The following is a 25,443-nucleotide window of genomic DNA, read 5'->3' as shown; positions in this document are numbered from 1 at the left end:
TATGGAAAGTGAACAAAGGGAGCGACAACATCGGCGCCGCAACGAAAAAAAAATGACGTCTCTTCCTCTCCAAGACGACGACGAGGAAAATGACATAGACGAAGCCAAGATGCTCCTCATAGGCGAGAACGGTATCGACAATGAGAGTTTATCTCCTGCTGCTCTGCGTGACGGTGCACAGGAGCTCCAGCAGTACAACATCCGGTCAATCGAGTCAACGGTCGTGATTCGTCAGCTGACGTCACAGGGTCTCTCCTTCCAGCTCTGGCCAGCCGCTTCTACCTTCGTAACGCTGCTTGATAACTACCGACGTGACCCTAGCAGCAGCCCACTCACCGCCACACTCTCGTTGTTTAAGAAATCATCTCCGTTGAACATACTCGAGCTCGGATCTGGAACCGGCGTCGTCGGAATCGCTGCGGCAGTCACTCTCTCTGCTAACGTCACGGTGACGGATCTCCCACACGTCTTGGACAATCTCAATTTCAACGCCGAAGCGAACGCTGAAGTTGTGGCGAGGTTCGGGGGGAAAGTCCAGCCACTCCGATGGGGAGAAGCTGATGACGTGGAGGTTTTAGGTCGGAACGTTGACTTGATTCTTGCCTCGGACGTGGTGTACCACGACCATCTCTACGAGCCTCTCCTCGAAACGCTGCGTTTGATGCAGCTAGAGGGGAAGAAGCTAATATTCCTGATGGCTCATCTAAGGAGATGGAAGAAAGAATCTGTCTTCTTCAAGAAAGCTCGGAAGCTCTTCCATGTCGAAGTTATACACTCTGATGTTCCTCAACAAGGTTCTAGAATCGGTGTTGTGGTTTACCGTTTTGCCACGAAACAACCAAATCAAAATGGTCGGCTTGTTTCGAGTTAACATGCAGCAGCAGTTGCATTATCTAGATCCGTTAATTTCCTTAATAAAACTTTCCCAAAATATGTTTGTCAATTTATTCAAGTGGTTATTAAATTACGTATGAGTGAGAGAGTTCATGGAAAAGGAAAAGTATTTAAGGCTCTTCGGAGTCTACGTATAGTCCAAAAGAAAAATATCAACGTAAGCAGCCTCTGAAGAAGGGAAAGTTTCGTACCCATAGATTTTTTATTCTGACATAAATGTTTGATTCTTTTGGAGTTTGTTGTCAATTTAAATATTTTGGTGACCGTTTATTGTACATCAATATTTACAGAGTTACTCCTACTAGACTAGTACGTAGTTTAGTTTGTGATGTAGTCTATGTCAATTAAGGATACTCACACACAGAAAGTCTATAATCTTTGTGATTGATGTTCGTTTTTGTAAATATTGACATAAGCATTAGACAATTGTGAAAAAAGCTAACGTATATTGTTGGGGCTAGAAACAACAATTAGAAGAATAAGTTTGTAAAATGAGATCTGGGCAGACTTTCGGTACAAATCGACATAGAACTATGAAAAACAACGAACTGAACTTTTGTATTCACTTTCTCTATTGATTCGCTCTGAGCTTGATTACATGTGTTGTGTCCTTCACATTCATCTGCTATTTAAACTAAAATTCCTCGAAACCCTTCCTGAACGTCTCGCTGCAATCTCGGCTCCCCAATCCCGATTTCTTCTCCAGGTTGACTTCATCCTCCTGCTCGGGTTTTCCTCCATGGGCCCTTACTGGGCCTCTTTTCCTGGTCTGCGCGTACGCCCTAATGGGCTTATTTGGTGGGCCTTATGATCGTCGAAACCCAACACCAACAATTGCCCCCTAGCCTTTTAACCTATTTTTGGGAGGGTTGAAAGGCGAATATCCAGAGAATCTTTCATGTCGTTTCGGTTTCGCGATCTTCCTCGGGGAAGGCTCAATGAATCTCGGCTTCCGAGATCTTCGTGATGATTACCCCTCTCTCCTAGGATCCAACGGTGGAGCCGAAAGGTTTGAACGGTTTAGATTAGAGGAGAGAGAGATTCGTGGGATTACAAAGAACGACGTCAATTATGACCTATAAGTCATAAATCACACGTCTCGTCACAACCGCGCACTCATCCACTACTTCAAGGTAATTTTCTTAACCTTCTCTCCTCTGCTCAGTTATTTCTAAGTTTTGATTTCTAGGTTTGCTAGCTCTACTATTTCGCGTTTATCGTTCAGTTCGATCTCGCTCATTTAGGTTAGTTGATTTCACAATTTTAAAAACTCATACCATCATGGCTCCACTTGAACTCTGGGGAAACCATATCCCGCCGATTACATCGGCCAAGCACCTCGCCAATCTCCGTCAGAAGCATGGAGTTCCTCCAAACGTGGAGATGATACTCCGTTCCGACGATCCGTTTTCTCCGGAGACCGTTCCGCCGGGTTTCTGCTGCGCGTACACTGTGTATTTCGAAAAGTGTGGGCTCGTGTTCCCTATCCCGAGGATTATCTTTCGGATCCTCCAACGCCTTCGAATGGCGTTTCCCCAGATGTGTCCGAACTTTGTTCGGCACGTCATGGGGGTATACGTTCGAGGTCGCGAACTTGGATTTGAACTCGGGGTCGACGACATCCTCCGGTTGTACCTCATCAAACATAACTCCGGGTTTCCCGGGACATTCTACACCTGTCGCCGCCGCAACCCGGAAATAATTCAGGCGCTTCCGGGGAAGGACGACCGGTGGCGGGAAAAATATTTTTACTTCCGGGTTACTCCGGCAGCGGTGGGGGACTACGACTTTGCTCGTCTCCCCACCCAATGGGCCGCATGCGTTGGTCAGAATGACCCCTTAGTTTCTAGTTATCATTCGTTGCCGCCAAGATTACGGCGTTTATTTGTCGTACTAACTGTTTTGCCCCTTATTTTTTGTTGCATGGCAGATTCAGAAGAACCTCCGAAAATACCGGCGACCCGAGAACTAATTGAGAGGCTACGAGCAGGCGAGGTCCGGTGGAACTCATTCACGCGAGCTCGTATCATAGCAGCCCTCAACGCCCCGTTAGTCCGAAACACTACAGCTCCGGTCCCGCTGCTTCCTGCTAACCAAGCGAGGTCGAAAGAGCGGACAACTCCCCCGCTCGCAGAGGTAATGGTTTTTTTTTTTTTTTTTTTTTTTTTTTTTACTTAGTCCTTTATGCGCAAAAGTCATGCACGTAGGGGATCGCTCACCCCCTGTTCATTTTTGTGCTGCTCGTAACCAGAATTAAGTTCTTCTTCGACCTCAACCCCACTACGCACCATGGTTAGGAAGCCGTCACTCCGTGAACTCAGGGAGCAATCGCAGCAACCCCGAAGGGTCCGTGCCGGTGATGTTGATGCCGCGCTGGCCAATGCTCTTCGAAGCGCTCAGCCCGCACCGTCTCGGGTAGTTAGCAAGGAGGTGAACCAAGCCCCCGTGATCCCAACCGGTCCTTCTGGTCCGGATAAGGAGGTCATGCTCGTCAGTTCGCAGTCGACTCATGGCGAGCCGTCTCCGATGCCAAAAAGGGCTCGCACGGACAATCCCCGAGTCCCTGAGACGAGGAGCCGCGAAAGCCGTGGAGGCTACCCCGCGGGTGGTAACCCGGAGGCTCCAGCTGGAGAGCCGGCTCTCTCTGGAAACGGGTCATCGTCGAGCCGCCCGTTTCATTGCAGGTTTGCTCACTCCCGGGACTCCCCGGCGGTAGAGGACCACCTGGGAATGGCAACCCTTTTCCGTCACCTGAAGACGGCTAACTGCCAGGTCCCGCTCGTGAAGGATCTCGTCGAGAGAGAAGCATACATCGAGGCGATGGCGGCCCATGCGAAGGTACCGTTCCTTCTTTGCTCTTACGTTTACTCGTTTCTTTCCCTGCTGGGCGTAGTATGTTTATTTCTGTTTTCTTTTGATCCGTTTGCAGTCCGTTGCTGCTGACAACAAGCTGATCGCGCTTTATGAGCGGAGGCTTAAGGATACCCCGCAGGCCGCTGAGCTTGAGAACACAACGCGGGTGGTTCATGAGCTGACGACGGCTCTCAAGGCTGCTCAAGAGAGAGACGGAGCTGCAAATGGCAAGGTTGCGAGCCTAGAGGACGAGCTAACGTCCTTGAGGAGTATTCAGGATAAGCTTCTTTCCGTTGAAGCTGACCTCGCTTCCGCCCAGGATGCTCATGCGATGGCGGCAAGGGACCGGGATTTCTTGAAAACGGAGAACCGATGGCTGAAGGAGAAAGCCGAGGGTATCGACCAGAAACATGCGGAGGCGACTCGTCGAGCTGTTCGTGAGGCCAAGGAGCGGATGTCCCAAGACTACCGGGCGGTCCTTGCGGTTAGGTCCAACTCCTTGGCGGTTTCGGACTTTTCGGTGAGCAAATTGGACCTTCCTCAGATCTCGGAAGACTCGGTCGCGCCCATGGAGGTTGACGCTGGAACCAGGGTCCCGCGCGGTCTGGACGAGCATGGGAGCAACGCGAGTGCCGCGAAGGATCCGGAGGCTGGGACCGGGGAAGAAGACGTTTGAGTTATGGGGTTTTTATTTTATTTATCGTTTTGAACTTGCGTTATTTGCCCGAAAGGGCTTTTAAATCTTTTGTTATGACTTGCCCGGGGGGGTTTTAACCCAAGACTTTATTTCTTTTCGTTTTTTGGAATCAACTGCCTGGGGAGGCATTTAAACCCTTGTTCTTTTCATATTGTCTTTGTTAACTGTTTCGGGTCGAAACGCGTGAGTTCTAATATGTACTCGGGGTATACGGAACTCTCCTAGGCCGGCTTACGGACAGCGGGAAATGTTCCCCGGGCACTTAATTTGTGAACTCCGTAGAATTCACTAAAAATTTGCTATTTGGGGATGAAGTCCTTTGAGGTTTTCCAAACTGGGTAGTGAAATCTTATTTGCTTTCACGTGAGGTCGTGGGGTGCGGACTGTTAGCTAGAGCTGTGTTGACCTTGTTGTTTTTTTTTGTTTTTGATGAAGTGTTCGAAAAAGCTTGAAACGGTTGCAAGACAGTGCGAAATTCGCATGTGCTGTTTGGTGTCCTAGGTACGTTTATTTGTAGGCAATTTCGTCGCGCCGTTAGAAAGAGTTATTGTTTGTTGATTTGGTATATTTGGTAACGGTGCACCAGGTCATGGTAAAATTCGCGTTTTATTTGGAAAGATTTTGCGGAGCGGATCGAGTTGGGAAGGTGGCTGCGCTCAGGATATTGAGCTGCCTACGTACCCCGTAAGGGGATCAAGCCAGGTCGTAGTTCGATTATTATGGATACCTCTTAGAAGTATTTTTTGAGGTTCATGACGTTCCAAGGCCGGAGCTCGGATTTACCGTTGCTTTCGTCTACGAGGCGATATACGCCATTGCGAACGACCTCGGTGATACGGAAAGGTCCTTCCCATTTGGTTCCCATTTTGCCGGCGTTCTTTTCTTTTCTGTGATCGAACATTCGACGGAGTACTCGGTCCCCGACGGCGAAACGCCGAGGTCGGATCTTCGAGTTATAGAAGCAAGCGATGGCATTCTGGTAATTTTGAACTCGCACGTAGGCTTGTTCTCTCTTCTTGTCGATGACGTCGAGGTGATCGCGCAGCGCTTCGCTATTTTCCTCCTCATTCTCGGGGGAAACAGCTCGGCGAATACTGCCTATGGTAACTTCTGCCAGTATTACGGCCTCAATTCCGTAGGCTAAGGAGAACGCGGTCTCGCCCGTGCTGCCACGCGGCGTAGTTCGGGTGGCCCACAATACTCCGGGGAGCTGAGCGTCCCAGCCTGACTTCGCGGCGCTCAGACGGCGCTTGAGGCTGTGCAGGATCAATTTGTTGGCTGCTTCGGCCTGCCCGTTTCCTTGGGGGTACCGGGGGGTAGACGGGGTTAGTCGTATACCCCATGTGTCGCAAAACTTTTGAACCACAGCGGACACCAAGTTCGTCCCGTTATCAGTTACGATCTCGTAGGGGATTCCGTGTCGACACACCACGTTTTTCCAGAGAAAATACCTTTACGTGTTCACCCGTGATGGACTGGTAGGATTCGGCCTCGATCCATTTAGTAAAGTAATCGGTCACAACCAGTAGGTTAGTAACGCGTCGTTTTCCCGACTGTTCGAGGGGTCCGATGGCATCCATCGACCACCGCATGAAGGGGTAAGGAGCGGAGACCGAGCTCATTAGCTCAGCGGGCTGATTGATCAGAGGTGCGTGTCGTTGGCAGGGATCACACTTTCTAGCATGCTCGTCGCAGTCCGCAAGCATGGTTGGCCAAAAGTATCCTTGCCGTTTGATTCTGAGGGCCAGTGATCGTCCTCCGGAGTGGTTTCCGCAGGGACCCTCGTGGGCGTCCCTCATGATGCTAAGGGTTTCGTCCCCGTGCACGCACCTGAGGTATGGTCCGGAGATACACCGCTTGTATAACTCCTCGCCGATGATACAGAACCGCGCGCTCTGAGCTTTGAGCTTACGCGCTTGCCGTCGATCCTTTGGTGAGGTCCCACTTGTAATATAATCACGAATTGGGACTCGCCAGTCCGTTTCGGGTTCCGCTTCTTGCTCGTATTCGGAGATAAGATCGTCCAAGAGCTCGTCGTCCCGATCAGGTACTTGTTCAGGTTCTCCCGAGCATATCGTCGATGTAAACTTCCATGGTTTTTCCAAGATGCTCGGCGAACATCTTGTTGACTAACCTCTGGTAGGTTGCTCCTGCGTTTTTAAGTCCGAAAGGCATTACTTTGTAGCAATAGGTGCCTCGGTCCGTGATGAACGCGGTCTTTTCCTGGTCGGCGGGGTCAATCAAAATTTGATTATACCCCGAGAAGGCGTCCATAAAGGAGAGAGTCTCGTGTCCGGCGGTTGCCTCGACCAGTCGATCGATATGAGGAAGCGGATAATTGTCCTTCGGACAGGCTTTGTTGAGATCTTTGAAGTCAATGCAGATCCGCCATTTCCCGTTTTTCTTTTTGACCACTACGGGGTTGGCTAGCCACTCGGCGTACTGGACCTCGCGGATAGACCCTATTTTCAATAGTCGATCCACTCGTCGTTCACTGCATTCGCCCTTTCGGGGCCGAGCTTACGACGCTTCTGTTTTATGGGTTTGTAGGTGGGGTCGATGTTGAGCTGGTGAGAAGTCACGCTAATGTCGATTACTTTCATGTCCGATGAGGACCAGGCGAAGGTGTTGTGATTCCGACCCAGAAACTGGATCAGGTCGTTCATTGTACTAGGTTTGAGATCGGCCCCGATTCCAACGCATCGTTCCGGGTGCCCTTCCATGATTGGGACTTGATCGACCTTGGTCATTACGGGTCCGCGCGAGGCGGGATCTGTGCGCTTAACGAGCTGTCTTGATTCCAGCTCGTCAGCGATCATTAATTGCTATTGGTCGGATTTTTTGATCAGATCGTAGCCGCTTCCGTAACACTGTCTTGAGGTTCGTTGGCTACCGTAGATGTTGGCAATTCCGCCCCGTGACGGGAACTTCACACATTGGTGGTACGTTGACGGGACCGCCTTCATCCCATACAACCAAGGTCTGCCGAGAATAGCGTTGAAGGGGGCGGGACGATCGACGACCACGAAGTCGACGAGACGTCGTACCCCACGCGCTTCCACTATGACGGAAATGGTGCCCTTAGCTAAGGTCGTGTCGCCGGCGAACCCGGTGAGCGGGGTTTTGGCCCCTTTTAGCTCGGAATCAGGATAACCCATCCGCCTAAAAGCATCGTAGAACAAGAGATCGACGGAGCTCCCGGTGTCGATCATTATTCTGGAGAGCTCGCATCCCCCGACGTCTAACCTTACGATTAGAGCGTCGTCATGGGGTTTATCCAGGTCCGCGGTTTCGCTTTCCCAAAACGTAATCTCGTAGTCCGGGTCCGAGCGGGATTTCCGTTCACGATGGTAACTATCGACCCTACGTTGGTAGGCCTTGATCGAATTAACTGAGTTACGACATAAGGAGGATCCTCCCGTGATGAAGTCGACTCTATGAGTCGGATTTGACTCTTTGAAACATCGGGAGATGAACGGGCGGAAGCAGTGAACACCAGGTCAATGCGTTTCTTTGGGGCTGGAGGGGGGAAGATCCCTCGGCCTCGTCGGTCCTTTCGCGCTTAGCTGCGGCTTCTTTGGTTGTGGCGTTGGCTTCTCTCGCCCTTTCGCCCTCTTTTTCGAGGTCGATTTCGCCGAGCTCCCCCGCTTCGTGCTTCCGCGCGAGGAGACGTCCCACGGTTCTGCACTCTTCAGTCGAGTGTCCGCGTATTTTGTGTTACTTGCAGAATTTCTCGGGATCGAAGTTCGGGTTTTTTGCTTTGGGTGCGGAGTCAACCGCGAAAGCATGCAAACCAGACTCAAACGGCTCCTTCCGGAGAGTCTTTTTGGGAGGATTGTACGGTGCTTTTGATGACTTATGGATCTCGGCCAGAGCGGCCCGCTCCTCTTCTGCTCGGGCGAAATTAATCGACCTATGGAGTGCGTCGTCGAGCGACGGGGGTTGTCGAACGGTGAACTCTTCGCGGAATTTCGAGGTGTACCATAAGCCATGCCGAAGGGCTGCCAGGACAACCTCGTCGTTTAGGTCGGTTATCCTGGCTTTGGTTGACTTGAAGCGATTGATGTAATCGCAGAGCGGTTCGTCTTTTTCTTGGACGAGAAGCCAAAGGTCTGATTCGGTCACCTTAGCTTGGAAAAAGACTGAATACTGCTTCAAAAATGCCGAGGCGAGCTGATCGAAGCTGTCAATGGAGTTAGATTCCAAAGAGGCGAACCATTCCAACGCCGGTCCCACCAGGTTCTCGGCGAAGTAACGGCAGTAGCCGGCTTCACACTCGTCGTCGGTGAGATAAGCTTTTGTTATGGCTAATCTGAAAGCTCGGAGGTGCGCTCCCGGGTCCGTTATGCCCGCGTATTCGGGAAGGCGGAGCTTGCCCACGTCACGAAGGCGAACCTTCGCGATTCGGTCTGTGAACGGGGTACGCCTTGTTTCGGCGATCACGCGATCGATGTCTGGGGCTGCGCTTGTTGCCAGGTGCACCTTAGAGCGGATTTGGGCCATCTCGGCGCTTGCCTTATTCATGTACTCGGTTAGGAACTGCGCGCTGAATGCGCTGCTACTCGGAGGTCCGGGAAGACTGAGATCCTCGGTCGTTATTCCTCGTGACGCCCCATTTCTGAGTTCTCCTGTCGGGACTGGATCCAGTCTCACCGAGGAGCCCTCCAGAGCCCCCGAGGTGCGGAGGACCTGCCCTGCTGACCCGACGTCCCCGGATGGGGGATGCTCGTCACGTCGCGAGCTCGCGTTACCATTTAAGACCGACGAGCTCGGAGCTCTGTTGCTCTCTGACGGCGTGAAAACGGGTAACGTTCTGATCCCGGGCGGGGTAACGTGGACCGCCTCAAAGTCGAGACGAGTCCGGGGAAAGGCTCTTTCCGTGGGATTGGTTAAAGCTGTTCTCGAAGAGTACGCGGAATCCCGATAGGGTCCAAGATTTGCGCGAGAAGCGAGCTCTTGTTCATGCCGCTCGATTCTGTTCATGAGGGCCCGATTTGTCGCATCTTGACTTTGGGTCTTATCGATCAGAACGGCGAGCATTCCGCGAATCTCGGACAGATCGTTGCTGACGGGGGTCCCGGAGGAGACCACCGGCGCATGGTGCTGTCCGGGTCGGTTCGTTCCGTTATTCTCTGAACGAGTCCATACTCGGGACTGATTCCTGTTTCCTGTCAAGATCGCAGGGGCCGTGGGAACAACCCCGACGGTAACCCCTGGGTTTGTACTACCGAGATTCTGAGTTTGGGCGGGTCTGTGATGAGTGAGACCCGAACCTCCCAAAATACTTTGGTTCGGTGCTTGACTGTCGTCAAGTGATGAGCCTGTCCCGGGTCTGACTAGATCTGTAACCTCGTTATCGGACTGGGCTGACGCGGGTGCACCCTGGGAAGGTGCACTGATGGAGGTGGATCCGTGGACTGCCGCTGGTGGAGCAGTCTCTGAGATGATTGTGTTAGCGGTGGATGGATCCATTTCGCTGGAGTTCAAAGCAGTCGATTTTTGAGAATAGAAAGACCGAAGTCCCCACAGGCGGCGCCAAGTTGTTGGGGCTAGAAACAACAATTAGAAGAATAAGTTTGTAAAATGAGATCTGGGCAGACTTTCGGTACAAATCGACTTAGAACTATGAAAAACAACGAACTGGACTTTTGTATTCAGTTTTTCTATTGATTCGCTCTGAGCTTGATTACATGTGTTGTGTCCTTCACATTCATCTGCTATTTAAACTAAAATTCCTCGAAACCCTTCCTGAACGTCTCGCTGTAATCTCGGCTCCCCAATCCCGATTTCTTCTCCAGGTTGACTTCATCCTCCTGCTCGGGTTTTCCTCCATGGGCCCTTACTGGGCCTCTTATCCTGGCCTGCGCGTACGCCCTAATGGGCTTATTTGGTGGGCCTTATGATCGTCGAAACCCAACACCAACATATATGTATTGTTAGTTAACTTAAGTTTGATGGTGTGAAAGTTTGAAATGGACGAGACGATGTGAGGTGAGTATGAAACAACCAACCAATGTTTAGTCTTCTGTAACTTAATAGATAATTAGGCAACATCCATCAGATGATTTTTTCTTCCAACACGTGAGATCATAAGGAATAAGATAAAGCAAAAGAGAAGAAAGAAAAATGAGTGACGACTTGTAAAGTTTCTATTGGCAAAAGTCTACTCTTCTTACTTTGATTGTTTCTTTGTTATTGTTGTTTAGTGCTATTAATGGATGATGTCCAAGATATTGCATCCATGCTTAAAAAGATCAAAGAATACACATTATGATTTTTGAGGAAAAAAAATACTAAAGGCCAAAAGAATGTTTTGGAATAAGTATATACTTTGCTTTGATATTCTTTCATAAATTAAAAAGGCAAATAATTGAAACTACTATACTGAGAAAACATAGACTTTACGTATCTTACATCTTCAGTAAACCTAATCCTATTAAGTAAAAAAAGGAAGGTTTGTAATGTGGTATGAGATGAATTAAAAAACATTAAAAAAACATTTTGCTGCATTAAAAAACACGAAAGGAAAGTTTGAAACAAGCAATTAAAAACAGAGGGGTCTACAAACAGATATACTAATTAATAAACACGAGCAACCGTAATGTTTGCTTCCACATTCAAAAATTCAAAAGGTGGGATTTATTTGTTGTGTTGGGTTTTTGAGACTGTGGATGAACAAATCAATGCATTGAAAGTTGCACATATACTACTTTTTCTTTTCTCTTCTTGCTTCTCACTTTACATCTGTAAAAATATTGCAATAAATTTCATATATACAACAACTTATATGTAGAAAACAAATTAAAAAAAAAAACAATTAATGTCTTCACTTGCATTCCACATGGGCTCCCTAAACGTCAATTTTCACAAATTTTCAGAATTAGGTGAGACATTATTAATAATAACCGAAAAATAATAGTCTAAATAATAATATTTCTTCCACTTAATTTCTTCAAACAAAAGCAGCTTCGTCTTCCATGCCTAATTTTTATGATTTATCAATTTTTTTTTTTTCAATTTATAAAGGTCAATCACATACGAATATAATTGAAATAGTGCATTTCACATAAGCAAAGAAATTGTAAAAAGGAAACAGAAGAAAGAAAGCAAAAAACGAGAGGGGGTGTTTAAAAGAAAAACGGGATTAAGAATTGTAAAATGATTAACAAATGAGTGGAGATTTTGCTACTCCCAACGCGTAATTTATCTGAAAATGTGTCGTCTCTAGAGTAGTAGCAGTAGTTGAGATTCTTGCTGTTCTCCAACTAAACTCGCATTTAAAATTTTATTAAATACTAAAACTAAAGAGAAGAAAAAGAAAAAAATAAAAAGATGGATCAAAAACGAGATCCCCTTTTTCGAAATCCGAATAATGTTTTTTAAAGTGTCTCTTTCTCATGATTTAGGATTCCTTCCCCTCCTTTACCCCTCTTGTTCTCTCTCCATATTCCTTCTTTAGAAAGAGATTGGCTCTTTGGTTTCTTCTGCCTCAGTAAGTGATCAGAGCTTTCTTTTCCTCACCGCTGTCTCCTCCACTCCATTAATGGCTTCTGCTGAGAAATCTAGCTCCAAGGGTCAAGCATGGTGAATAGCTTTAGCTAACACTGATTCTACTAATAAATTATTACTACTATTGTTAATATGCCTAAAAGAGAAATTTCTTGGTTTTCCCTTATGATGATGCAGGTTTTGTACGACTGGTTTACCTAGCGACATTGAAATCGAAGTTGATGACATGACATTCCATCTCCATAAGGTTCTTGTTCTTCTTTAAACTAAACGCCTCTCAGAGGATTTGTCTTCTTCTCATCTCACAGACTTTTTTTTTTGGTTGCTTTCCACAGTTTCCTCTCATGTCAAAGAGCAGAAAACTTCACAGGTTGATTACAGAGCAAGAGACTAGATCTTGTTCCATGGCCCTAACTGTCACCGACCCTAAAGTAGTAGAAGATACTGACACGAAAGGTAAAGGCCACGAAATCAAGGATGAAGAAGAAGAAGAGCAAGAGATGGAGGAAGATAATGGTTATCCCCACATAAAACTCGAAGACTTCCCGGGAAGTTCAGAGAGCTTCGAGATGGTGGCCAAGTTCTGCTACGGCGTCAAGATGGACCTCTCTGCTTCCACTGTTGTTCCACTTCGTTGCGCCGCCCAACACCTCGAAATGACGGAAGAGTATTCACCTGATAACCTAATCTCCAAAACCGAGAGGTTTCTCTCTCACTCCGTCTACAAGAGCTTGCGAGAATCAATCCAAGCTCTCAAAGCGTGCGAGTCAGTCTCTTCTTTAGCCGGATCGCTTGGTATAACTAAACAGTGCATAGAGTCCATCATCTCCAGAGCTTCCTCAGCTGATCCCTCTCTGTTCGGATGGCCTGTAAACGACACCGGCGGCACCGATCTACAACTTATCCCCGGCGGCGCGGCGAAATCTCGAAAGAAACAGAGTATGGAGCTGTGGTTTGAAGATCTGTCGCAACTGAGCCTTCCGATCTTCAGAACTGTGATCCTATCAATGAGATCAGGAGATCTGAGCTCAGACATCATAGAGAGCTGTTTGATTTGTTACGCTAAGAAGCACATTCCCGGAATCTTACGTTCTAACCGGAAACCGCAATCGTCATCTTCAACAACAGCAGTTTCAGAGAATGAACAGAGAGAGTTACTAGAGACGATAACCTCTAACCTTCCATTAGATAAAAGCTCAATCTCTTCAACCACTAGATTCCTCTTCGGCTTACTACGAACATCCATCATCCTCAACGCCTCCGAGACTTGCCGTCATCTCCTCGAGAGAAAAATCGGATCGCAGCTAGAACGAGCCACGCTCGACGATTTACTCGTCCCGAGTTACTCATACCTCAACGAGACATTATACGACGTCGATTTGGTAGAGAGAATCTTAGGTCACTTTCTCGATACATTGGAGCAATCGAACACCTCCTCCGCTATAGTCGAAGCTGATGGACGATCTTCTCCGTCGTCACTGATGCTCGTCGGGAAACTAATGGATGGATTTCTCGCGGAGATCGCATCGGATGCGAATCTCAAATCTGATAAATTCTACAATTTAGCCATCTCACTCCCAGATCAAGCTCGTCTCTACGATGACGGTCTTTACAGAGCTGTCGACGTTTACCTCAAGGTGATCTACTTAAACTACATTCATCTCGGAGCAGATCTGAGAATTTTGATCTGATTTATATATTTGTTTTTGAAAATTTTATAATAGGCGCATCCATGGGTATCGGAAGCAGAAAGGGAGAAGATATGCGGCGTGATGGATTGTCAAAAACTGACTCTCGAAGCATGCACACACGCCGCGCAAAACGAGCGGCTTCCGCTACGAGCCGTCGTACAAGTCCTCTTCTTCGAGCAGTTACAGCTCCGGCACGCGATCGCCGGGACGTTACTAGCGGCACAATCGCCGTCACCGTCACCGTCAACGGAGGCGAGACCGTCAGGAGTAAGGATAACAACGGAAACAGTAACGGAAGAAGAGGAAGGGGATGAAAGGAGAGGAGGAGAAGGACAGGTGGTGGACGCAGGGAAATGGAAGAAGACGGTGAGAGAGAATCAGGTGCTTCGTTTGGATATGGATACGATGAGGACGCGTGTTCACCGGTTAGAGAGAGAGTGTTCCAACATGAAGAAAGTGATTGCTAAGATTGATAAAGAAGGAGGTTCATCATCACCGGCGACGGCGACGACTGATCGGCCTAGAAGTTGGTCGATTACGAAGAAATTGGGATGTAAATTCAAGACGCAGGTCTGCGATTCTCATGAGGCAACAATGGTTAATCATAATAGATCACGACGTTCTTGAATTGAATTTTCCAATTGATTGTATCATTTTTTTTTTTGTGTAGTTAAGAGAAGCATATTATTGTGATTCTTGGATTTTTAGTCTCTTTATTTATTTATTAAATCGTTCGTGAGGTTTCTTGCAGCAATATGCATCAGCGTTGCTCTCTCTGGCTTGACACAAACCGTTTGACTTTCGTCGTACCCTTTTGATAACGTAAATAAATTTGAAATAGTAATTTGGCAAGACTTTAGAGGGAGGTATTCAAATTTGGAAAGATTATAAAGTATTCTTAAAATCAATTGTTATTCAATTCATGATTTTAAAAAATTATGTTATTCAACTTGAAATTTATGTAAAATCATTTAAAATAATCTAAAAATCTCTGGTTATTTAATCATAGATTTATAAAACTTACTCTAGAACTGGTGATCCATACAAATGTCATTTCGGTGATTTAATCCTCTCACACAGCTACCACCAAAACAAAAGCTCTTTCTTTATCTCCTCCAATGATTCTACTAGTAAGAGGGCTTTTGATACTAGTGCAGCGGAATATTAAGGAAATGAGTAGTCAAGCTAATCAATTGAAAAGAAGAACCAATTCAATGAAGAGACGAGATGCTCGTGCTAAGAACTTGATGACTTGTGGAACAAGAAACAAGCTACGAAAACTTAAAAAAAAAAAAGAATAATTCTTCTATGTTATTAAAATATCAAAAGCTGTCTCTTCTAAGAGACATAACAATCTTATTTATACTTCTTATGATATCTAGGGTATCATGCTAAGAATTAAAATAAGGAAAACTCCTAAGTAGATATGAGGTGGAACAAACCTCCACTAATAATAATTAAACCGACAAATAAAAACAAAAGCCCATGAAAAAAAACCAAACGAAGTCCAAAACGAGAGAGGTGTATACGCTACATCAGATACTCATCTGATTAGAACCAAGGAGGAATGTTAATCAGAAGAAATATATATAGTTTTTAAATCAGTATATAACATATACACCACAACAAAAAAAAAATCTGATTCTCATTATGTAATTTGGAGATTATTGGAAGAATAATCTAAATTATGTAATAGTATTATTCTGATATTATACAAATATGAATAAACTAAATCTTGTTAATATGCATCTACAAGTCTATCATATTCGATAATGAAGTTTTTTCTTCAACATTTGACAATTCATACAAAACCAAGTCTTTTGAACTTATTTGAAATCATTTATTCATTCATTCATTATATTCATTTAAGATGTACATTATCATGCATCTTCTACTAGTGTTGTGCTTAAGTTCCAAAACATCATAGTTTTGTACAACACTATAATGTCATTTTTAAAAGATAATGCATATAAATTCTTTAATATGCATCACTCTAACATATTTTGTACAAAACTATTGTTGTATTATACATATAATTTATCCAAATTGTAGAAATACCTTTTGTAGTATCTCTTTGTTTGATGAAAGCCCAATAAACAGCCCATCTAGATCTTAGCATAATCCAAGAGCTGACGATCATTAATGTGTCTTTCTGAAAGACTTATTTTGCTAGGATGTACTGTTATTTTGTTTCTTGTGGGTTAGAAATTAGTTTTTTTTTTTTGTAGATTAAAGAGAATATTATTGAAAAGAAAAAGAAAAAACAATGTATTTTTGAAATGCTCCTAATGACCAACTTAAACAAGAAGCACACGATCCCTACATAATATATACAAATACAAGTTGGTTACGAACTGAACTATCTGAAACTGGGCCGCAAGTTATGGGTCTCAAAGTCGGTGAGGTTAGCAAATTGCTCAGTTCAAGAGAGATTGTTTCAAATTTAGGGACTCCTTCCCGTTTAACGTATATCCAAGTGAAATGCACGCCGTTTTGAATGAAAAGCAGCTGAAGACTGTTCAGAATCATCGAGAGTAGGACTTCATGTCGTTCTAAGTAAAAAACCCTACTTTTGTTTTTGCTATAAAATAGATCGGCTTCCGCCAGAGCTAATAACGCAAGTACAATTCGTGTTCCGAGCAAAAAACCTTAAAAGTATCTCTGCTAATTTTCCTAGAGTTAGCTATGTGTCCGTCTTTTGTTCTTGACTTGTTAAAGTTTTTAGTTAAATCTTAATCGGTTTTGGCTATTTGATTTTGTTTTAAAACTATGCAACTTTTTCGTAGATCGGAAAGAAAATTCTCATTGATGAAGAAACAATAGATGACGAGTCCGATGAAATCCATTCATTAAATCATGGGGACAAACGAGGCATTTGTCTGAGAGGATTTGCTTTATTCCTTAGTAGTATTAGTTAGATCTCAGTTTTTTTAGGTATAGAAAAATATGAAAAGAGGGGTTTCTCAGTGATGAAGAACAACATAGATGACGAGTCCGATGAAATCCATTCATTAAAATCATGGGGACAATCGAGGCATTTGTCTGAGAGGAATCCCTTTTTTTTTTTTTTAATTTTACTCCAATTGATCGATTTCTTACTACTATCTGTTTTCACCTAATTTAAAAAAAAAAAAAAATTGATTGAAGAAGAAGAATGGGGAAGGCATGATGAGGATTGTTTATTGTCATCTGATATCTATGGATGAATCTATACCTCCTACTCATTCTGAGTGCCTTCTCTCTCTTCCTCTCTTCTCTTTCTTTATTTTTCAAGTTGATATATTCGTTTTCAGTGGTAAATCCCATTCTACTATGAAGACGGCGACGCTAAGGAAGAATACATAATACTTTTTAAGTTAACGAGTCAGGACCAAATCAGAACTAATAACCAGTACTTTGAGCCGACGATCTATTTTCCCATGAGAACTATCGTATAAGGCAAATAGAGTCCAAACTTTGACCTCAATCTATATGTCCCTGAAAAAAAAAATCCCCGAATTAATAGTTCGAGATCTATTAATCCACAAACCTGAGTTATGTTGGTTTATTGTTTGTTATACCGACTATTAAAGAACTTAAGAATATAAACCAAATAAAACCAGATTTTGACCCAATTTTATCTTAAACCCAATTAAAACCTAAACCATGTCTCAGAAATAGCAAAAAGACAATTAGAAATCTAAATTACATACATTCATGACACAACTAAACTAATCTTCTTCTTCGTAAGCCCTCTCACCCCTTTTTTCTGGTCAAATCCCTCTCACCTTAATCCTTTATCTTCTTAACCATTAACACCCATATATTATGCAATTTTAATTATTCTATTACAAATTAGATTGATTGATCTGGAAAACTAGGGTTTCTGTTCTTAAAAGATCTCAGGAAAGGAAGCAGCCAAGAGGCATCAGAAGATTCTTAGAGATAATATTCAAGGTATCACCAAACATTTCCCGAGAATGTCACAAGGGAGCACGCCAAGAGGAAGACGGTGACTGCCATGGATGATGTCTACGCTTTGAAGAGGAAATGTCGCACTCTCTACGGTTAATCAATTTGGAGATTAGGGTTATGAAATCTGGGAATTGTTCTTGTTTGTGAGATTTGTGTTAAAAGTAAATTTGAGAATTTTTCTTGTTTTTGTTTTTGTTGTTATCTAAATATTTGCAAACTTATGCTTAGGAAATCTAATGAGAACCGCTCAATTTTCTCGCTGCCATGAACTATTATGCACTATCTCCTCGGAAGATTCATGATGTAGTCGCTCACCCATTCTTCAATGGGGTTCTTAAGCTGAGATTTGAATTAATTAAGGCACCACTAGTATATTAGTATTGATTGACTAGGGATATTTTATAATTTAGATATTTGATGAAATGCCTACATGAATATTTAATTTAGATTTCTGAAACATGGTTTAGGTTTTAATTGGGTTTAAGTTAGAATTGCGTCAAAATCTGGTTTTATTTGGTTTATGTTCTTTAATAGTCGGTATAACAAACAGTAAACCAACATAACTCGGGTTTGTGGGTTAATAGATGTCGAACCATTAATTCGGGGAGATACGGGTTTTGAACTTTTGATTCGGAGAGAATTAAGCTTCGAACTTTTTTTTCAGGAACATATAGATCGAGGTCAAAGTTTGGGCTCTATCTGGCTTGATACGATAGTTCTCATGGGGAAATAGATCGTCGGCCCCCAATACTTCTCATATTGACCTATTGGACAATGATTAAGAAACAAACGAATAATCACCACTAGAATTATTATCATAATGACCAATGTAACATTGATGAATAAACAGACGATAATCTTGTATCGACAGCACTAAAACTTGTTAACCACTAGAATTATTTAAAACTAAGTCTGGTTTATGGTATCAGTCTATCAGAACTTGGTTCGTAATCCTAAACCAATGTGGATTAAGATGACATTCTGCATTTTCTGAAACCAACATCTACAAGAGTACAACATGAGACTACATCTGATGAGGTGCTTCTCGTATGAGGACCAAGAGTAAACTTTAATAATTTGATTATTTGAATATCAACTGGCGTGGACTGTGGACACACACAAAAACTAGTGGGCTGAGCCATTTATATCACAAAAGTAAAACTTGTTTGAGAAAATCTAACTTACTCTACTAAATATAGCATCAATGGCCCATTAGCTCAGTTGGTTAGAGCGTCGTGCTAATAACGCGAAGGTCGCAGGTTCGAAACCTGCATGGGCCATCTTTTTTAATTTTTCACAACCATTTTGATATATTACAGGTCAGCATCCCTGACTGAGACAGTATCCATATCTCCACTTCAAATTCCGACACGTGGCAACAAATAAAACCAGACACTCCGATTCTCACGAAACTAACCAATCAAAATCCTCGCCTTATCTCAATCTTATCTCAGCCTTTTTGATTATTACTCTTTAGTCTTTACTTTTGCTCTCTCAGCTTTGGATCACACAGACACACAAAAAAAAACTCGAAACCATCTGAAACACTTTGTGGCCATGGCTGCCTCTCTCCAATCTGCCGCCACATTCCTCCAGTCGGCGAAGATCTCCACCGCTCCTTCTCGTGGCAGTGCTCACCTTCGGTCGACTCAGACCGTCGGCAAGTCTTTCGGGCTAGAAACTTCTTCTGCTCGCCTCACTTGCTCCTTCCAATCTGACTTCAAGGACTTCGCCGGCAAATGCTCCGACGCTGTCAAAATCGCCGGATTCGCTCTTGCCACCTCTGCTCTCGTTGTCTCGGTAACTTTCTTGAATACTCTCTCACAGTTTCATCTTCCATAAAGATCATTATTATGAACTATAGATTGATTGATCTAATCAAGAAACAGAGAAGAAGAGTTTTTTCTTTTGTATATGATAGCATAATTCTGATTTGAAATTTTGCATTAGTCTATGTATTCGAAGTCATCTCACATGCGATACAAATACATTGGTTTGTTTTGAACTGAAAACATAGCGGAACCACCTAAACCAATAACGGATTAGGATTAGCGTAATACATTCCAGTTCTTGTAATCTTTGATTCAGTCTTGTTGGATTGATCAGTTGAATTAAAGTGGTTTGTTTCTCCTGTGATGAAAGGGAGCAAGTGCTGAAGCTCCGAAGAGACTGACCTACGATGAGATTCAGAGCAAGACATACATGGAAGTCAAAGGAACTGGAACAGCTAACCAGTGCCCAACTATTGACGGTGGCTCTGAGACATTCTCAATCAAGCCCGGAAAGTACGCTGGCAAGAAGTTCTGCTTCGAGCCTACTTCATTCACTGTCAAGGCAGATAGTGTAAGCAAGAACGCTCCTCCTGAGTTCCAGAACACCAAGCTCATGACCCGTCTCACCTACACCCTTGACGAGATCGAAGGACCCTTCGAGGTTTGATCTCGCTTCTACTGCAAGAAACTGTTTGTCATTAGGGTTACGGTTTGTGATTTGATTTATTTGTTTTTGAGCAGGTTGCTTCAGACGGAAGCGTCAACTTCAAGGAAGAAGATGGAATCGACTACGCTGCAGTGACTGTTCAGCTTCCAGGAGGCGAGCGTGTGCCATTCCTCTTCACAGTCAAACAGCTTGACGCCTCAGGCAAACCAGACAACTTCACCGGAAAATTCTTGGTTCCATCGTACCGTGGCTCTTCCTTCTTGGACCCAAAGGGTCGTGGTGGATCCACAGGATATGACAACGCAGTGGCATTGCCAGCTGGAGGCAGAGGAGACGAGGAGGAGCTTGTAAAGGAGAACGTGAAGAACACGGCAGCTTCTGTGGGAGAGATCACTTTGAAAGTGACAAAGAGCAAGCCGGAGACAGGAGAAGTGATCGGAGTGTTCGAGAGTCTACAGCCGTCGGATACTGACTTGGGTGCTAAGGTACCAAAGGATGTGAAGATCCAAGGAGTGTGGTATGGTCAACTTGAGTGATCATGTTATTATATTTTCTGTTGATTATGTTTGATGGATAATGACAACATCTTTTGATGCTTTCTTCCTTTATCTCTCTCATAAAAAAAAATGCACATGCCTAAGATCTTGAATTTTCTGTATATCCATGTCCGTCCTCGTCAAAACAGTACCAATTATTGTAACCTTATGGTTTATGATGAGAAAAAAACTGAAATAGCATAAATTGTTCGTTGCAAACAAATTTGGTTAGGAATATGAACTTAAACCAAACCGACATATGTAGATTGGTACATATAATCTGTAACAAAATTTAGTCCAACTCGAACCAAGTCAAAATGTTCATGAACAACTGGTACGTTGTTGATACAGTCTACATTGTATAATGTTTGGGCCTTAAAACATGTTATCACTTATCATCAGTCCTTAACCTGATGGGCTTTCTTGTTGATTGTCAAATTCAAAATTTCAGATTATATATAGAACTCCATTTGATATAATAAACAAATATGTAATGGCACTTCTGTGCATCCAGTGGCGAATAGCAAGTGGAAACAATTACTTTATTTCTTGAAAATAATTTAGTCTAATCATCTTGCTCATTGCGCTGTATTTATTGTGCATGGGGTGTGAATATAATTAAACAAAACACAGTGTTTAACTTATAAATTAGTACTATTAAATAGATTGGTCTGTGTTTTGTCTTACATCTCGAAACATGAAAGAACACAGACAATTACGTTGGCGTGGGACACAGCACATAACAACTGCAGATCACAGACAGATTCTCTCTTAAGTATCAAATGATTAATTAAACCAATGGTTTTTATAGTATAGATGATTAGTTAAATTATTTTATCTTCCTGGGGACATAATTCTATTTTATACTTATGTTAGAGAGAGATCAATTTCATCGTATTGTATAGTACAAATCTTTACATTCAGTCGGCCCAAATTTATAGATCTTGTAACAGTAGTTTTTATAAGCGTGTGTTAGTACTGCCACCTAATCACATGTTCGTAATCCAAAAATATCATTACGGGAGTATTATTGTTTTGATTTTTGAAGCAAAATTAAACTCCATTTTAATTAAAAGATAACCGATCAGTTTCATTAAAAAAGAATTTTAAGACAGTGACAAAAAATGAATCATCCTATAACTTCAAATAGCAACAAACATATGCCTCGTGATATAAATGGGTCAATCGTAAGCAAAATTGTATTATTGCCTAGTTTCACCTCATGGAATAACTATTGTTGGCCTTATGCGCATTCGTCATTATCGTGGCAGATTAATATCCACAAGACCTACTGACGAACCATTATTTAATTATCAAATCAAAATGGTTATAGGAATTTGGGACATGTTTTAGACGTATGTAAAGCTATCGGACAAAAGTTTAAATAGTTAAAAATTGACATCCATAAATTAGACATAGGTGGAGACGTGGGTGATTTTAAATCCTACAAAAACCTAAGGAAGCAAACAAAAGAAAAAGAAAGTGAAAAGATATTTCTCTGTGTGAGTGTGTAAATTAATTGGTTTGAGCTATTCTATATTCAGAAAGTATAAAGCTGGTAGGGAAATTAGATATTTAATTGTCGACCAAAAAATAAAAATAGATATTTTACTTATATAAGTAATACTTTAGAAACTTTAATCATTGAGCAAATGATATATTTTAAAAGTGTGATAAATCCACTTTAACACACAAAGAAAGACGATACTTCAACTAAATCGATCTGAATGTGAATGAGATCATTATACTAAGCAATATTGTAAACACAAATACAAAACTTAAATTCTATACAACTTTTTTGCATTCCGTCCAAATTCAACATAAAATATATAGGATTATGGACTCAATAATGTTGGATGTTTTCATAAATGCCACATTCATGCAAAATCAAGAAGAAGAAGGAAAAAAGTAATAATAAAAAAATGAAGGTAGGTGACTCTTGTATCTACCAAAAGGGTCCAAAAAAAAAAAGAGAATCTAATCACACATGCATGGCCAGAGTCAGAGTAGTCCCTATTGTCTTCACGTGAAATCTAACCCACCGGTGAAGCTACACCTCCGGCCAACTCAATCTTGTCTGCTTGCCGGTCCTGCCTCTGTCTGCCACGTGGTCCCTTCCTCCTTCACCACCTATGCTCCTTCCTCTCTCATTCTTCGCCACGTTCTCTCTCCTCATTTCCCGTTATACCCCCTTCACGCTATGGGTCCGTTTTGACAATACAATAATCCACCGTGAGCTGTTATGTTTAGTTGTTATCACTACACGACAGATCCAACGTGGACTTAGATTCTCGATGTTGTCTTCTTCTTCTTTCGTATAATATATATAAGGTCGTCTCTTTCATATTCACAATCACAACACACAACATCATCTCAAGATCTCTTTCTTACATTACTACTACTACTTAAACTCACGAGTCCAGAGAGTTAAAAACGTTTTCAAAGACTTAAGAGAAAAATGGGAGCGTGCGTTTCACATGAATCTTCAAGAAGCGATTCAGCGAAGCTTATATTGCTGGACGGTACTTTACAAGAGTTCTCAACTCCAGTCAAAGTTTGGCAGATTCTGCAGAAGAACCCTACGTGTTTCGTCTGTAACTCAGACGAAATGGATTTCGACGACGCCGTTTCAGCTGTAGCCGGCAACGAGGAGCTCCGTTCAGGGCAGCTTTACTTCGTCTTACCTCTGACGTGGCTCAATCATCCGTTAAAAGCGGAGGAAATGGCGGCCTTAGCTGTTAAAGCTAGCTCAGCGTTGACCAAGAGCGGCGGAGTCGGTTGGGTTTCCGGCGAAGGAGATGTATCCGTTTCGGAAAAAACTTACCAAAAGAAAAACGTCGCCGGAGTGAAGACGAACGGTGGTGGTGGAAGAGGTTGTGGCAAAGGGAAGAGGCGATTTACGGCTAACTTGACCACCATCGCCGAGTAGTTGCATCTAGGGTCAACTTTTTAGTTATTTTGAGAAACAAAAAATTCGACCAAGACGTATAAACTGTAATTAGGCATGTTTGACTTTTTTTTAATTGGAGGAAAACAATTTATCCAATTAAATAGATCCTTTTTTATTGCATAAAATTTGAGAAATGAGCACGATCGAGAGGATGATATAGATTCCATTGATGTGATTCCTATCTTAATGACAATGCAATTTCGTATGTATATAAATGAATCTTTTCATGCGTAATGGTTAGTCTTCTCATCAATGTTTATGAATCTCTCTAATTAACAAATAACAACCGGCAAATCGGTCCGTCGCGATTTAACCTAGCTTTGATTAAAGGAACATATCCAACCGAAACTGAATACCAGATTGAACGAATTGTTTTCTTCATAAGAAACAATATAAGGATTAATTAATGATAAAGATATGCTTTGAATTCGATGATGTAGTTTGTGGTCCATTCTTACTTCTCTTCTACATGTTTTTATCACATCTGTTTGCATCCGGGACTACATAACACACAAACACTACACTGTGACAACAAAAACTACCGAGTAAAAAACTATAAAGACAACTACATTTCAAATTATTTGTTGCCAACACTAAAAGTGAAAATCTTTTTTTTTATTTTTCTTAAATTTTGTCTTGGGGGTTTGCATCTGCACCACATAAAAAAAAAACCCAATAATACAAACGAAACAGTCATGGAAATATCAAAGACATGATTGGAGGATATATTCTTTGATTAGATGTTGAACAACAACAATTATTAAAATTTGTATAGTTTTGGCAAAGGAAAAAAAAATTGAGGCAAAGAGGACTGGACCCATATTGGCCCTATAAGCATTAATGGGCCTGAAAACAACAAAAACACAAAAGAAATTAAATAAAGTTGGGTATCTGTCTGTCACATGCAACACAGACAACTTGAGTCGATCAATCAAACCATTCACATGCCATGATCCTCTCTCTTCCTATTATTATCTTGTCTCCTTCCACTAATCCCATATACTTTCTCCATTATACATCTTTAATTATCTCCTTCTCTTAACATATACACTACTAGTTTTTTAATTAATTACATTTCTTTATATAACTTTAGTGACTATATAATAAACTGAATACTGATCTTTCTCAGGTTGCAAATAAACCAAGAATGGCTTTAACCCATCATCACATCATCCTCGTGGCACTTCTTGCCATCTCCGTCACATCCGTCTCCCCAGCGGCTATACTGAAACCAAAACAAACCGTTCCTCCTACTACTCCACCACCTCCGGCAATCTCATCCGCGGCTAAAGACTTCACCGATGCGCACAACAAAGCCAGAGCCACGGTCGGTGTTCCGCCTCTAGTTTGGAGTCCGACGCTGGAAGCTGCGGCGAATAGGTTAACTCGTTACCAGAGGAACCAAAAGAAGTGTGAGTTCGCGAGTCTTAACCCTGGGAAATACGGCGCGAACCAGCTTTGGGCAAAGGGTTTGGCCGTGACACCGTCTCTTGCGGTGGAGACTTGGGTGAAGGAGAAACCTTTCTACAATTACAAGTCAGACGCGTGCGCTGCAAACCACACGTGCGGGGTCTATAAACAAGTCGTGTGGAGAAACTCTAAAGAGCTCGGCTGTGCTCAAGCCACGTGTACTAAAGAGTCAACGGTTTTAACCATTTGTTTTTACAATCCTCCGGGGAATATAATTGGCCAAAAGCCTTACTAAGCAAAAATTTGATGAGATTTATCACCATAACATAAGCTTGTAATAATAAAAAGTAGTTAAACTATTTTAGTGTTTTTGTTTTGTTTTTGCCAGTTTCAGTTTTTGGAATTATATAAAAATCGAATAATGTGCTATGATCTGATTGATGATGTTAAGATGTGAATTACATTATTAATAATTGAAAATGCCAAGTAACTGTGAGGAGACAAGATCCC

At 42.9% G+C, this 25,443-nt stretch overlaps 6 protein-coding genes, 4 non-coding genes and 1 pseudogene across 11 annotated transcripts; 10 read left to right on the top strand and 1 right to left on the bottom strand.

Annotated features, from left to right (window-relative positions):
* Position 1: 1 nt before the first annotated feature.
* Positions 2 to 1,195, top strand: LOC104745676 (uncharacterized). Its single transcript, XM_010466995.3, has one exon. It carries the CDS (start codon positions 2 to 4, stop codon positions 869 to 871), a length of 870 nt encoding a protein of 289 aa, XP_010465297.3. The 3' UTR covers positions 872 to 1,195.
* A 1,629-nt stretch (positions 1,196 to 2,824) lies between these two features.
* On the top strand, positions 2,825 to 4,624 carry LOC147949388 (uncharacterized). The gene is made up of 3 exons (XM_087476005.1): positions 2,825 to 3,030; positions 3,146 to 3,732; positions 3,824 to 4,624. The coding sequence occupies exons 2-3, from the start codon at positions 3,184 to 3,186 to the stop codon at positions 4,421 to 4,423; spliced, it is 1,149 nt and encodes a 382-aa protein (XP_087332131.1). The 5' UTR covers positions 2,825 to 3,030; positions 3,146 to 3,183; the 3' UTR covers positions 4,424 to 4,624.
* A 550-nt stretch (positions 4,625 to 5,174) lies between these two features.
* LOC147949387 (uncharacterized) lies at positions 5,175 to 6,243 on the bottom strand. Its single transcript, XM_087470855.1, has 2 exons — positions 5,896 to 6,243; positions 5,175 to 5,798 (listed from the first exon to the last, which is right to left on the bottom strand). The coding sequence occupies exons 1-2, from the start codon at positions 6,241 to 6,243 to the stop codon at positions 5,175 to 5,177; spliced, it is 972 nt and encodes a 323-aa protein (XP_087326981.1).
* Positions 6,244 to 11,889: 5,646 nt separating this feature from the next.
* LOC104745654 (BTB/POZ domain-containing protein At5g66560) lies at positions 11,890 to 14,398 on the top strand. Its single transcript, XM_010466961.3, has 4 exons — positions 11,890 to 12,028; positions 12,131 to 12,200; positions 12,289 to 13,590; positions 13,678 to 14,398. The coding sequence occupies exons 1-4, from the start codon at positions 11,988 to 11,990 to the stop codon at positions 14,269 to 14,271; spliced, it is 2,007 nt and encodes a 668-aa protein (XP_010465263.1). The 5' UTR covers positions 11,890 to 11,987; the 3' UTR covers positions 14,272 to 14,398.
* Positions 14,399 to 16,444: 2,046 nt separating this feature from the next.
* Positions 16,445 to 16,532, top strand: LOC147949386 (small nucleolar RNA SNOR75). Its single transcript, XR_015586464.1, has one exon. It is a non-coding gene; the product is annotated as a small nucleolar RNA SNOR75 (small nucleolar RNA).
* Positions 16,533 to 16,605: 73 nt separating this feature from the next.
* LOC147949385 (small nucleolar RNA SNOR75) lies at positions 16,606 to 16,695 on the top strand. Its single transcript, XR_015586463.1, has one exon. It is a non-coding gene; the product is annotated as a small nucleolar RNA SNOR75 (small nucleolar RNA).
* A 109-nt stretch (positions 16,696 to 16,804) lies between these two features.
* Positions 16,805 to 16,874, top strand: LOC147949384 (small nucleolar RNA Z105). Its single transcript, XR_015585866.1, has one exon. It is a non-coding gene; the product is annotated as a small nucleolar RNA Z105 (small nucleolar RNA).
* Positions 16,875 to 18,804: 1,930 nt separating this feature from the next.
* On the top strand, positions 18,805 to 18,878 carry TRNAI-AAU (transfer RNA isoleucine (anticodon AAU)). The gene has a single exon. It is a non-coding gene; the product is annotated as a tRNA-Ile (tRNA).
* Positions 18,879 to 19,098: 220 nt separating this feature from the next.
* Positions 19,099 to 20,778, top strand: LOC104745645 (oxygen-evolving enhancer protein 1-1, chloroplastic). Its single transcript, XM_010466950.2, has 3 exons — positions 19,099 to 19,398; positions 19,741 to 20,031; positions 20,112 to 20,778. Exons 1-3 carry the CDS (start codon positions 19,156 to 19,158, stop codon positions 20,571 to 20,573), a joined length of 996 nt encoding a protein of 331 aa, XP_010465252.2. The 5' UTR covers positions 19,099 to 19,155; the 3' UTR covers positions 20,574 to 20,778.
* Positions 20,779 to 22,915: 2,137 nt separating this feature from the next.
* On the top strand, positions 22,916 to 23,757 carry LOC104745636 (uncharacterized). Its single transcript, XM_010466939.3, has one exon. The coding sequence runs from the start codon at positions 23,032 to 23,034 to the stop codon at positions 23,500 to 23,502; it is 471 nt and encodes a 156-aa protein (XP_010465241.1). The 5' UTR covers positions 22,916 to 23,031; the 3' UTR covers positions 23,503 to 23,757.
* A 770-nt stretch (positions 23,758 to 24,527) lies between these two features.
* LOC104745627 (STS14 protein pseudogene) lies at positions 24,528 to 25,292 on the top strand (annotated as a pseudogene). The gene has a single exon (XR_015572931.1). The product of XR_015572931.1 is annotated as an STS14 protein pseudogene (transcript).
* Positions 25,293 to 25,443: the final 151 nt, after the last annotated feature.

This window comes from Camelina sativa, chromosome 2 (assembly GCF_030686135.1).
Source record: "Camelina sativa cultivar CO46 ecotype springtype chromosome 2, ASM3068613v1".
Taxonomy (NCBI): Eukaryota; Viridiplantae; Streptophyta; class Magnoliopsida; order Brassicales; family Brassicaceae; genus Camelina; species Camelina sativa.
This window is presented reverse-complemented; position numbering and strand designations above follow the sequence as displayed.

What these genes read in the sequence shown, in the direction of transcription:
- LOC104745676 (XM_010466995.3), top strand. Translation starts at nt 2, where the DNA reads ATGGAAAGTGAACAAAGGGAGCGACAACATCGGCGCCGCAACGAAAAA.
- LOC147949388 (XM_087476005.1), top strand. Translation starts at nt 3,184, where the DNA reads ATGGTTAGGAAGCCGTCACTCCGTGAACTCAGGGAGCAATCGCAGCAA. An exon ending in CGATGGCGGCCCATGCGAAG is followed by an intron (nt 3,733 to 3,823) that starts GTACCGTTCCTT and finishes ATCCGTTTGCAG; the next exon opens with TCCGTTGCTGCTGACAACAA.
- LOC147949387 (XM_087470855.1), bottom strand. Translation starts at nt 6,243, where the DNA reads ATGAGGGACGCCCACGAGGGTCCCTGCGGAAACCACTCCGGAGGACGA. An exon ending in TCACGGGTGAACACGTAAAG is followed by an intron (nt 5,799 to 5,895) that starts GTATTTTCTCTG and finishes GTGGTTCAAAAG; the next exon opens with TTTTGCGACACATGGGGTAT.
- LOC104745654 (XM_010466961.3), top strand. Translation starts at nt 11,988, where the DNA reads ATGGCTTCTGCTGAGAAATCTAGCTCCAAGGGTCAAGCATG. An exon ending in AGCTCCAAGGGTCAAGCATG is followed by an intron (nt 12,029 to 12,130) that starts GTGAATAGCTTT and finishes ATGATGATGCAG; the next exon opens with GTTTTGTACGACTGGTTTAC. An exon ending in CTGTCGACGTTTACCTCAAG is followed by an intron (nt 13,591 to 13,677) that starts GTGATCTACTTA and finishes ATTTTATAATAG; the next exon opens with GCGCATCCATGGGTATCGGA.
- LOC104745645 (XM_010466950.2), top strand. Translation starts at nt 19,156, where the DNA reads ATGGCTGCCTCTCTCCAATCTGCCGCCACATTCCTCCAGTCGGCGAAG. An exon ending in CCTCTGCTCTCGTTGTCTCG is followed by an intron (nt 19,399 to 19,740) that starts GTAACTTTCTTG and finishes CTGTGATGAAAG; the next exon opens with GGAGCAAGTGCTGAAGCTCC. An exon ending in AGATCGAAGGACCCTTCGAG is followed by an intron (nt 20,032 to 20,111) that starts GTTTGATCTCGC and finishes GTTTTTGAGCAG; the next exon opens with GTTGCTTCAGACGGAAGCGT.
- LOC104745636 (XM_010466939.3), top strand. Translation starts at nt 23,032, where the DNA reads ATGGGAGCGTGCGTTTCACATGAATCTTCAAGAAGCGATTCAGCGAAG.